Here is a 12,522-nt window from a genome sequence, read left to right as displayed (position 1 = left end):
GGAGGAAATTCCCCGTACATGGCAACGGAGTAATTATGTCCAGGTACCACGGCAAGTCTCGTTGCCTGCCCTTGCATTGATTGATCTGTGACGGAGGTCGTGGCGGCGACACCTCCTCACCCCCTTCGAGTTTCCCCGTACCACATGAGATAGATGTCAGAGCAAGCATGGAAAAGATCGAAATTTCTAGATTAACTCGCATTGGATCTATGATTTCCCCCCTCGTACGGAGTACTCCCCCTTACTCAAAGAGAGGTTATACGAGATCCGTACACAAGTCCGGAGTATTAGATGCCTTGGACCCATAATCGATGTCTTGACACAGGGACAAAGCTGCATTTAAATGCAAAGATATCCCTCCCCTTCTCCTTCTCTGACCCGCCCCTGTCCATCATTCTCCAAGCACGCAAGCTGTGACCTCTCACATCCATTCGAGTTCCCTCCGTGCAGCCCCCAATGTTGGGTTGGATATCATTACTCCTCCCCTTCATTGTTTTGCCTAACGGCCACCTCCGTATGGTTCGCCTGGGAGGGAGGGAGGGGCAATGGTCCATGCAAGGCTCCTGTAGCACGCAATCCTATCGTGAAGGGAAAAAGTTGATATCTGAACCAATTGTACATGTCCTCAACCCCGAGTTCCCATACCCTCGGCCTTCCAGAGCCCACCTGACACCATCACCATGCTGAGTCCGTGGGGTCCTGTGCGATGTCGTGTTCTCGTCTGTACTGCCCGAAACAATCGTTCTGCTGTGTGATGATGATGATGATGATGACATTGTGCTTTGTACCCGGTGGTGAAGTACCCTTGGGTGACACTCTCTACAGTACCTAGGTAACCCACCAAAGACCCAAAGCCTACCTCGATGGACCACTTCGCGTCGCCAGAAGTTTGAGGCTGAGGTGCTGCGGACATTGACACACACTGACACTGTGACTTGATCAACGGTCCGGTTTGCCTGACTTCCATACGCCGGGAGTGACCCTGGTATCGTATTTGCCATCACGCAATCCCTCCTCGTATTCTATAATATACTCACCGACACCTGATTGAGTGATTTGAACCTATTCGTACTCGTACATGTTTTTCCCTGCTTTTGCTTTGTTTTTTCATTTTTTCCCGTGCGCCCGAATGATTGCTCATTCGTCCTCATTCAGTTCTCCACTCGCTTCTTCGAACAACCTTTGGCAGCCTCTTTCTTTCTCCCCCCGTTTTTCCTTTCCACTTCTCCTCTTCGACCTCTTACATACAACATTCGAATCACGGTTATTGTGTAGACCGCAACACACCACACATATCATCCCACCCACGGCCGCCCGCCCGCCCTACCCGGTCATACGCCTTTGGTGGACAAAAGACTCCTCTTTTTCCTCCCCCCCCCGTCGATCGATCTGACTTGAAAAAGCGAGGGAAAAGAGCGATCGCAGAAGGACTCGAGGAATCTTTTCCCTTGAACCTTCCCTCCCGGCTGCTCCATAATTCTTTCCCTCCCTCGTTTCCCTTTGTCTTCCTCCTGCTCCTCTTTTTCCCTCCTTCTCTTCTGGTTTAAAAAACCCGGTGGAGAGAGAGAGAGACAAGACAAAAAGACCAAGATTTTTCAATCTTCGACGCCACCGATAAAAAAGCGTAAAATTGTCAAATGACATTCTTACAAAGCATGGGAATTTTGTTATGACACCGATTGTTTCATCAAATTCAACCACTACTTCTCATCGATATTCCCATTGTTCGTCGTCACTACCTCTCCCACCACAACTGCTACTCTTTTTCACGACCACTCCTCTCCCACCTCTTCCAGGACCCAGCAGTTCGACTCGCCCCCCAACGCAACAACGGCGTCCTCTCCGGACCCCAGATCTCGGATTCTCTTCCTCTCCCGTTCTCGGCCGCGGCCATCTTCTTCTTCCCGGACCCAGGCTTTGGTCGCCTCCCTGTGGCCGACACCGACGGACGTCCCAGAAGTTATTGCCTATTTGGTCCAAAACAACCACATCTCCTCTACCATCCCTGACATCGGACCTCTCCATCCTCCCCACTGCACCAAGGTCCAACCGCTCATTGTTGGATCCATCCGTATCCGCATTCGCCCGCCTTGTAACTGGTAACGAAAAAGTCCCGTGCGGCGTCCCGTCGTGGTGGCTGTCTCTTTCTCTAGTTCGTTCCCCGTCGTTGGTTTCCACCACATTCGTGCTGCCAAGCATCGCTTCGACAACCCCAGGACATTACTCCGTACGGCATAGTTCGCTATAAACGAGTGATACCTACCTAGACTCCTCCCTCCCCCCCCCGGGCGACACATCTCTGGATCTTTTTGGGAAATAACATCATCAACACCTGTTAACATTTTATTCTCTTCCGCAATCATTCCCTCGCCATCGCTTGCCCTTCCGTCCTTCGACACACACACACACGCCACCTCTTCAACTCTCTTGGCCGTTTTGCGACAAAAAGAGGTAAAAAGTACCACAAGCGACAAGGATCTGGACCCTCTCCGTCTCTCTCTCTCTCTCTTTCTCTCTCCGCGTTCTCACCCAACCCTTCCCAGAGCGACAAGGGTTTATTCGGAACCATAACCTAAGCGGCTGTAACGACAACGAAAACGGGACTCGACTCGCCATTCCACGTTTGCCTTGTGCTCCTCATCGCATAAAGTAGACTGACCTCTCCTCGTCAGCGTTATCCCTGTTGGGAGGTCCAGTTTGTTTCTTTCCAAAGGGCCTCGCCACACGCCACAAAGCGACAAAGCCAGCGAGACTGAGACATCCTTTCCTGCACGTCGCCGCGAACTACCATAAGCAGTAAAAACAGTTGAGAAAGGACCGACCTCAAAGAACAGGACCAGGACCAGGACCAGGGACTGCCTTCCCACCTCGCTGCTGCCCTCGTATCGCGACGCAACACCCCTGCTCGCATCAAAAAAGCCACACCGATTGACGGACAACGACACAATTAAACTGTAAAGAAGCATACATGGGTCGCGGACCTCGTCGCTCGATGGATTCAGGAACCTAAAGCAGCAATCTTTGTCTAAATTGTCTCTACCTTTCCCCCCACCAGGACAACACACACACACCTACGTTTAACGTCCCGAAACCACCATACGCGCCACACTATTCACCCTCCCTTTGGAAGAGGTTTTGTGTACGTGAATATATTGCCTGTGCAACGAACCGTCGCACCATCCCGGCCTCAAGCGACCAAGGCTTCATTTCCCATCCATAAGCAACACCAGAACCCACGCCGGCAAGCTCATGTAAAAACCCCCGACTATATCAACGCCTTGCTAGTATCATCCGTTACAAACTCAATCCATCAACTTTGGCAACGAAAGTGAAAAACAGAAAACAAAAGAAAAGCCATTCCTCATTTCACACATCATCAAAGACATACCCTTTTCCGCACTGCTGTCGACCTTCAACCCAGATACTTCAAATCAAACCATAGCAGCAAAAGGACGAGATCTGTCTCGCGCAAGCTGGAACACCCTCGAATCACCAACCCAACCAGAAAGAAACACCAGATAATAAACATAATCAGAACATAACATCATGACGGCATCAACATCTTCGACCGAGCCATCGGCCATCAGCAATCGGCTCAAGACCCAGGGTATAGCCAACGGCCCAAATCCAAAGGGCATGGTGACCCCACCAGCATCCATGTCCAAGATGTCTCGAAGCGCCGAGTTGGACGAGTACACCGCCAGCATGCGTAATTACCTAGCTGGTGTTGAAAATGGCCGAGGTCAGTCCACGAGGGACCGCCGCGCCGAGTCCATCTCCAGCAACAGCAATGCCGACAGCAGTGGCAGCGAGAGGGAGAAATCCCCCGAGTTTCAGTGGATGGACCTGGCGGCTGTGCGAAGGGCCCACGGAACCGTGGATCTGAACAGGCTTCCTAACAGCAACGGTGTGTCGAAGAGTGTGAGAACGAAGCAAGTAAACCGGCCTCGTTCTCCCACTATTGGAATTCCAAAGGACAGTCGGCATTACCTTCACCAGCATCGGCAACGGGAGACTCGATCCATCAGTCCCGGGATCGAGGGAGTAAAGAAGAAGCATATCTCACACGCACGTCGGAGTCAACTGCATTTACAAAGGTTGGGAGTCTCGTCATCCCAGAAAGACTGCACATAAGTGTTGCTGGTTAGCCATCTCTTTTTTTTCCTTTTTGTAAAAACGAAACAAGATTGTCATGTGCATGCCGCATTACCAGGATAGGATCGAGGGAGGGACAGGAATGGCATGGGTCGTCGAAATGAAGCGATTGGACGCAGGCAGCGCCACATGAAAACTTGCATGAATAATGAACAGTAATGATAACAATGACATGAAGTCGAAAAGCAAAACGTACCTTCCCATTGACGATCTGCCATGACACCTAGCCAATGCAGCTGTCCTCGCACCGTATACTCATGCTCAAGTTGGTCGGGCGAGGTAATGTCACCCATCGGACGGCGTGAGAAGTTCATTCCCGACCCCGACCCAGGCATTGAAAACGCTCCAGTGCCGGGCATATTCGGAGGCATACCTCCATTCATAGCATCGAACGTCACGCGGCGTTTGATAGGTCGTCCGCCAGGCTCGAGTTGTTGATCCACGGTCTCAAAGGCGCTCGATTCTGCGGGATCTAGTGCCTGCCCCCCTGGGCCTTGACCAAAGACGCCTGAGGCATCATTCGCACCGTCGACGGTATATGCCTTGCGCTTCAGTCCAGGCGGCATGGTCAAGATTGGAGGCACGAAGTTGCCGCCGGGCACTCCGCGAGAGTTATAACGCCGCAGCAGACGATTCGCCTTCTCACCCTCGTACTCGTCACGGCGGTTCCAGACTTCTTGGACGACGCTCCAGCAGGCACTGACGTTGCCGATCTTCAGACGGGCCATCATCGATCCCCAGCGTTGCATGACCCAGTTTCGGTCATCGGCGTCTGTGACTTCGCAACTCGCCGCGAAGAGTGGGAAGATCTGGACTATGGTTGTGCGTGACGACAAGGGTACCGAAGCGAGAGTCACGAGTACCTTCTTGGCCAGCATTGATGGAGGGTCGCTTGGGATCTCCGGGACAGCTTGGTGCAGATACAGCAGCATTGCATAACGGTAAGCTTCTGCGGTTTGGATGGAATGCTGGACCTCGGAATTGGGGTCTTCTGGGCGTTCGAATATCAAGGCACTAGGCACTTGCCATTGTTGTAGCTGTTCCTTGAGCTCCATCGCCGAAGAGACCAGGGTCAATGAATTCGTCTCGGTCTTGCGAACGCGCTGAATCAGGTTGGCCACGCGACCGAGCAGCGGGAACAAGGTCGTGGCACAACCCATTAGAGGATCGACTTCCACTTGATCGCCGAATGGCGCGTTAACGGTAGAAAGAATCTCTTCAAAATTCAGTTCCAATGCTTCTTCCAATGAGGTCAAACGTGCAATAACATCCATATATACAAATGTATTGCAGAGGAATTTCAGCCGATTAGCGTCTTGTGTGGTCATCTGGCCTAATTGCATGTCTCGCCGGTGTTTGACCATGGCATTGTTGACCATGAGCTTTGCGCCACGTAGGTGCTGTACACCTGTACTGACATGACTATCCCAACCTTCGCTGAACGCCAGAGCCAATGTGGTGGCAAGGGCCGAGTCGATCCTCATGTTTTGAATGTCGAACGCGAGACGCTTGATTGCCTTTGTCATATGAGCCATACCTGGAGTATGCAACATGGGAACCTCATGGGCGCCGTGAAATGCCGTCATGGACGAGATGGCATGGTACAGAGCAGGAGATTCACGGGCCAACGGCCATATCAAGGTACGCCATGGGTTTTCGGTGGGACCATCTTTGACAGACAAGATACCGCAGGTCTGCTTATCAAATCGAAGCATTAGCATCTCGGGAGATGAAGCATCAAGCGTTGGCTGTGCGAGAATAGTAAGGTCGCTGGACTTGGAAGAAGTACTCGAAGCCTCACTGGGGGTTGGCGAAGATGTGCGAAAGGTCTGCCAGGTTGAAGCAGCAGGCATGGAAGACGGTGCACCTGCGGTTGGCAAGACATCTGAGCGAATTACTTCCTCATCATATGTTTCGTCCGTGGACAGATTTGGCTCCGGTTGATATGGTAAAGGGGACATTGGTGGTCGTGACTCTGATGGATCAGGAGGCTGGGTCAGGTCTGTTCCTGGCAGGAGAAGATCCAGTAACTGGGGAGATCCAGAAGAAAACGATCTGGCACTGTTGTTTTCTGTCGCGGAAGAATCGGCTGCGGTTGCATGGAAGTTAAATGGGTCGGCATGTTCACCAAATGCGAGCCGGGGTGAGATGCTTTCGGTTTCGAAGGCTGGCATAAACACTGAGTCGGGACTCTGATTGGGATATGGCGAACGTCCCTTTTCCGGCAGATGATCGGTCTGTAAGTCTGGGCTCGGTGAGCCTTGACGATGTCCTTGAAAGGCATTCGTGGCCGTGGTAAATGCGGTGTGCAGACCGGGAGACCATGACTGAGCAGGCTGGGTTTCCTCGTGCTGTGTATTGGTGCCATCTGAGAGCCCACCTTTGGATATATTGAGTGGCCGAGGCCCGTACTGATCAGCGTGGTAAGAGTTCGACCGGAATGCCTTCTTTTTGGAAGTCGGTTTGGTGCTGAACGTGGTCTCTTCGAACGTTCTCCATTTGTAATCTTTCTTGTACCCTTCGCAAACAACATTTCTCTTCTGACACTGGGCGCATGATGGCTTAGTCTCGTCGCATTTTAATCTCTTCTTCTTACAGGTCATGCAACCTAGGGAAATTGGTCAGTGAGGGCTCTCGGACGAGTCGCAGCAATCTCTATTTCTCCACGTTGGTAACAACATACCGTTTCGACTCTTGCTTTGTTTTGGCTTTGTTATTGCCGCATCCTGAACTGCCAGCGCTGATTTGTTTGGGGGTTTGACGGTAGCATTGCCCTTGGGTTTCGCAACGGCTGGCCGCTTTGGTGGAACAGTAGGTGCGGGTGTCAGGATGGGTGACTTCTTCAGAAAAACTGACGGAGAGGGAATCTGGATATCCATACGACTGAGGCCGGGAGACGAGACATGGACACCAGCCAACAGTCCGCGAGGTACAGCAAGCGGTGGGAAGCGGTGGCTTCGTGGCTTCGTGAGGAGGAGGAGGAGGGGCCAAAGTGATTAAGCGGTGGACACTATAGCCGGCGAGTTGATGAGAATGAGACACAGGATACTTCAATTACCTTCAATGAAAACCAAAAACGATGTGATTACTCCGTAGTGGAAGGAAGAAAAGAAAAGGTGTCGGTTCCAGAACTGAGATAGGAAGAACGAGCTGGCAGAAAGTGTGCGTGTGGCCGCAGTTGCAGTGCAGTAGACAGTGCGGGTTGCGGGTGCGGGCGCTGAAGGCTGGCGATTCGGAGCGATCAGATGGAGGCGACGAGTCCAGGATGCACCCAAGCTGCAGTTACAGTTGCCAGTCGGCGGGCATGTCCAGCAGATCTACACGCAGCCAGTCAACGGGCCCGAATCATAAGCCAGAAGAAAAAAGAAAGAAACCCTGTTCCTTATCAGTTGACCGTCGACTTTCCGGGGCCAGAGATACGCGAGACCCGGTAGCGAGGCAAAAGGATATTCCTTCTTCACGTCCCATCAGCATTTCAGACCTATCTATCCGACAGTTGCAGACTCAGACACAGCATGACTCGTCCACGTGAGTTGGTCGAGTTCAAAAGGTCTGTTGGAGGCTGGCAATGCGGAAAGTCGAGGTACTCATAAGTCATTCTTTGTTTGCTTTTCTTAATCAGTGCGGAATCGTGGGCCATGTCACCGGCTGGGGAGGGGAAGGGCATGACTACGTGGTAAGCTATTGGCCTTCACCCTGCTTCCTCCACTTTTGCACCCTGTCGCTACCAGGAAAAGCCCAGTGAAATCTGCAATCTCCGCCTAGACTTGACAATATTATTGCTTCAGAGGCCTCCCAGCGATGCCCCTCTTCACCTCAAGGGTTTCCCCGACGCGTCTTCCGGAAGATCAGTCCTGGTCAGTTCTTCGAACCAAGTGGCGACCCCACGGGCAACTGGCCAACGAATCAGCAACTTCTATTTCTCTTTTCAACAGCCGAACTGTTCGAAAAGGCGTTCGATTCTCTTGACATCGACGTCCCGTGCCATGCAGCTTGCCATCGCGACGACTTTTCCTCGTCCGGCCTTCGATGGCGTGGGAAAGGGCCCGTCCACTGCAAGAACGCTCCGTCGAGCGATTCCGATTCGTGATAGGGGGGATGTCTTAGATCATTCGCCATCTGAGTATTCCCGTCGTCGCACAAGGAGGCTCATAGCGAGACAGCCTAGCCATGAAAATTACAAATTATTATCAATCTGTCACACAGCAAGACTTGTGGCTGTACTATACTCAGCAGTTGCGATTTCGGGTGGTTAGACATGTCCACCTATCCTTGGGAGGCTGTTTACAATGTTCCGGCCATGATCAAGACCGATGGGTGAGGCTTGTCTTGCTTGAAACCAGGTGTTTCAACGTCAGCTTTGGGATATTGAAAGAGCCTCGCAAGAGCCCATTTATTAGGCTCATCAAGCTGCTGGTCCACAAGATTCTCCGTCGCTGCTGATGCCGTCGGAGTCCGAGCCGGGGCTTGTTCTACACTACAACACCATCGATATAGGCCCGTTTCAGGTCTTGTCGAGTCTTAGCAGAGATACAATCCGGATGTCGCTCGATTGTCTGCATTTGCCCTCTTCTCCAGCTCATCATTCAACATTTCATACTCCCTTCTCTTTCCGACTGGATAGGCATATAGCTCCGGGATCTCCAGTCGTCTCAGTCGAGGGAATTTGTGAACATATCTCCGGAGGATCTCGGAACTCAAGTCCGGAGGGGTGCTTGCAGGTGGACGTTGTTCCGTTAAGATCAGGACTTCCACCAAACTCTCAGGATCGACATGTTGGAGGTATGCGCCGCTCTGGATGTCGCTCATGAACTCGCCCACGCCACTCGATTTTGCCAATTGTTCCGCTTGGTAGGCGGGTAGAGTAAATCTGACAATGTTTGGAAATGTTTTGAGGATCCGATGAAAAGGAAATGCATCGTCGTGCAATGAGAGTCCTATCCCGAAAGATGTAATGGTATCTACTCTGAGGAAAGTTGGCTCCAAGCAATGCAAGGAGGCGTAACCTTTGCATTCGGCTATCTTAAAACTTCGGAGGCTATTTGACCAGCTTTCGAAGAGAGTTGCCCAAGACTCGAGGTCATCGAAAAGGTAGTCGCTTACCTGCAAATTCCGTAGTTGCATTGGCCAGTGCGACTTGGACGTGAGGTTACAGCGGCCTCGAAGTGCGTTCCGAGGCAGTTTAAGAGTCGTCAAGGAGGAGAGATGGCCAATTGAGTCGAGGAGTTGGGAGAGGGTCATGTCATAGGAGTCACAAGAGAGATCCAGAAGTTGTAGATGCGCGCATTTGCTTAGTGGTGCAAGACATGCGATTGAGAAGGTGACTGCGGGCGCCGCGAAGCTTTCCAATGAGTTCCGCGTCCTGCGAAGGAGTCGAGCTGTGAGACTCTTTGAGCTTTCGTACGCGAGGCCAGACATATCCAGTCGCGTTATAAAGTTCTCCAAGCCTATCCTGGGTTTATGTGCACTCACAGGCGGACAAATTGTCCGACTGAACTTGTCGAAATTGCGGTTCTCAAGAAGTGGATGGGCGTAGAGGTGGCTGATCGAGGCGGCGTACCAGGATCTAGACACCAGACAGCATGCCCACAGTGTATATTGTGTTGGGTGGTTGTATAACGTCGCCGTATATGAGAGTATGAGACTGAGAACCTCAATCGGCAGAGGTACTTCAGAGCCTCGATACCCAGCGTGACCGACTTTCATGGCGGCGGTTTCGGTCGAGACAGCGAAGTAGTAAGACTTGTTTCCTCCCCAAGAGGCACGTTGTAATCATCCCGGCTGTTTACGCAACCAATGATGATGGTATAATGATTGAGAAATGTTCCCTAAGACGCATCATCAATCGCACCGCAGAAACAGAAACGTGGTGATGGACTTCGGAGAATTTTATCCCGAGTGCCAATCTTTGGTGGATCTTTTACGACCCCGGATTTGTCTATCATATATAGTACTACACATTAATCACTCCCTTCTAGATGAGATTAGCCACCTAGGTAGTTTTAGCACGAGAACTGCAGGCTGAGTTCTACTGGGTGCAACAGCTACCTGGGAAAGGTTCTTGAGTAAGGATATTCGTGAAATCATGTTCTGGCGACGTAGCATTGATGGACAATACGACTTTGGCTCTGTTCAACGCTGTCCAGAAAGCCTTTTCCCACAGCAATCCATACAAAGCAAGCAGGAAGACGTGAAAGACTTGGTATACCCTGAAGACTGCTCATTCTCCTCCATTCGGTGAAGAAAGAAAGGCTGTTCTGGTACAGGCCGAGCTTTTCCATTCTCTTGTCATGCAGTGAACTGCTCCTTGCGTCTTCCTTTCGAAGATTTGTTGTATTTCTCACAAGGAAGCTCTTTCCTTGCCATGTCTTCTTTGAGTTCTTGTTGCCATGAGCTGAATGTCGAGGAAAAACATAGAACAAACCGGTGAGCAAACTGCGGTGGAGTTGACATGCTCAGCAACCATGTTTTCGCCTCACCTCCATCTTAACTGAATCTCCGGCTTTTGAAACTCATCCAGAGACAATATTTGATGAACCCTAACATCACATATGATCATTGGCAGATTCCAGCGTATCGCGTCCACAATTTGAAGAGCATCTCGTACGTTATCCTTGACTGTGACCAGCATCTCGTCTTCATTGGTAGCTAACTCATCGGATCAAGGTAGCAACTATCGAATGACCTGGTGTCCATAGTGAAACATCACTTGGCTCGAGGAAGATCGGCGCTGCGAAAGGCTTGAGGGACATGCTGGCAATCTAGAGAAAATTTACTAACCAAGGTAAAAATGGCATACTCCTCTCTTCGCTATCAAGTTCTCAAACTGAAACATGTACTCACAGTCATCTCCCACTCACACACCCCTCCACCATGCTGGGTGCTAGGGCTAGAGCGGCCGAGTACCATGCGTTTAAGGCTGCAAACGCAAGACAAGCCTCTCGCGAAGCCGAAGAACAGAAACTGCCGCCAACGCCTGCTCCTATCTCACTCAGTGCCTTCACCAAAAACCAACAACCCAACCGGAACAAGGGCAACAAAGCTTGGATCCCGTTGGTTTTAGAGGATACACCTGAAGATACACTTGAAGATGATTCAAATGATACTGAATTTGAGGGAGAACGCGTCATACCTTCCACTCCAGCTCGACAGACAGACAGCACTGCTCACCGAGCTGCTATTCTGCTACCACGTGAGACTCCATTAGGTCCTCGAGATCACCAAGCTCTTCGAACCAATCTGCCAAATATTCCAATTCCAACGGCGCCCAGAGCTATGTTAGCAGCTGCTAATGATAGATCGTCCGCAATTCACAACCCGACCCCCAAACGTCTTCACCAGCACCCCATACTAGGGCGATCGCAGCGAGATACACCGATCAGTGTTCGAACCCCACCGAATAACGCGCCTGGAACGATCGGTATGAATGGCCCTGCATGCCCAGCATACCCTGCATATCTCCATAATCCCGAACTGACAGGTTACATCTGTGCAGGTCAGAACCCCATGCCCATCCCGAACCTAATTCAGCGTAATCCATTTGTGATGATACCTTCAGATATCAGCCCAACCAAACAAGAACACAAATTCGAATCGTTGGCGAGAGAATACTCAGACCTCTCCACTAATCTCCCGATGGCACCACATCATCCATCGTCAGAAGATCCAAGTTTCGTTCGCAGCGCGATTCTATATCCTCATTCAGCTAGTCAGTACACCAACGTACCTGCACTGTGGAGTCAGCCTCATTACACCGGTCCTTTCGCACAAGGCAATGCGGATCGTCCGATCTTGTCGCATATGGGCTCTGATGGCTTTGTCGCAAGCGCACTTCCTGTCCCTCTGTCAACGATCCGCCACAACTTTACAGACTCGGATTCTGACGGTGCTATCCTTGAGCAGCTCATATCCAATAACGGTTTGATCCCTGAGACTCCTCAAGATGAGCAGCGCCGACCGGTAACAACGCCCGTCAATGAACCATATGACCGCAACACTAGGATGCAAAGCTTTGTTGCAGAACAACAAGCATTAGCCAGGACTGGAAAGACAGTACTACGGAATCCGGACTTGCAGCGCCTGAGAGAAAGCGAAGGGGCAAGCCCGTCATCTGCGGCAAGCATCATAACAGCATCTGAGCAAAATCCTCATCATTTGGGCAATGGGCAACAATTACATTCTGCTCCAGAATTGTCGGTCGACCCTCCACCTGGTTTCGAATCGCTTGCAGGTCAAGGTAGAATCCTCAGAGACTTTGAGCTTGAAGACATCAATGGTCCGGAGGACGACATTCTTCATAAGGAATTCGATGTTGGAGTGGCGGAATGGTTCGAGCTTAAAGCCATTGGCAGAGACGCCCGCATCAAG

At 51.2% G+C, this 12,522-nt stretch overlaps 3 protein-coding genes across 3 annotated transcripts; 1 reads left to right on the top strand and 2 right to left on the bottom strand.

The window, feature by feature from the left end:
• Positions 1-378: 378 nt before the first annotated feature.
• Positions 379-1,290, bottom strand: PV06_00120 (uncharacterized protein). Its single transcript, XM_016400586.1, has one exon. It carries the CDS (start codon positions 999-1,001, stop codon positions 579-581), a length of 423 nt encoding a protein of 140 aa, XP_016267639.1. The 5' UTR covers positions 1,002-1,290; the 3' UTR covers positions 379-578.
• A 66-nt stretch (positions 1,291-1,356) lies between these two features.
• On the top strand, positions 1,357-4,340 carry PV06_00119 (uncharacterized protein). The gene has a single exon (XM_016400585.1). The coding sequence runs from the start codon at positions 3,547-3,549 to the stop codon at positions 4,132-4,134; it is 588 nt and encodes a 195-aa protein (XP_016267638.1). The 5' UTR covers positions 1,357-3,546; the 3' UTR covers positions 4,135-4,340.
• Positions 3,001-7,316, bottom strand: PV06_00118 (uncharacterized protein). Its single transcript, XM_016400584.1, has 3 exons — positions 6,839-7,316; positions 4,352-6,763; positions 3,001-4,124 (listed from the first exon to the last, which is right to left on the bottom strand). The coding sequence occupies exons 1-3, from the start codon at positions 7,032-7,034 to the stop codon at positions 4,111-4,113; spliced, it is 2,622 nt and encodes an 873-aa protein (XP_016267637.1). The 5' UTR covers positions 7,035-7,316; the 3' UTR covers positions 3,001-4,110.
• Positions 7,317-12,522: the final 5,206 nt, after the last annotated feature.

This window comes from Exophiala oligosperma, assembly GCF_000835515.1.
Source record: "Exophiala oligosperma strain CBS 72588 unplaced genomic scaffold supercont1.1, whole genome shotgun sequence".
Taxonomy (NCBI): domain Eukaryota; kingdom Fungi; phylum Ascomycota; class Eurotiomycetes; order Chaetothyriales; family Herpotrichiellaceae; genus Exophiala; species Exophiala oligosperma.
The sequence above is the reverse complement of the archived record's forward strand: the minus strand, read 5'-3'. Positions and strand labels throughout refer to the sequence as shown.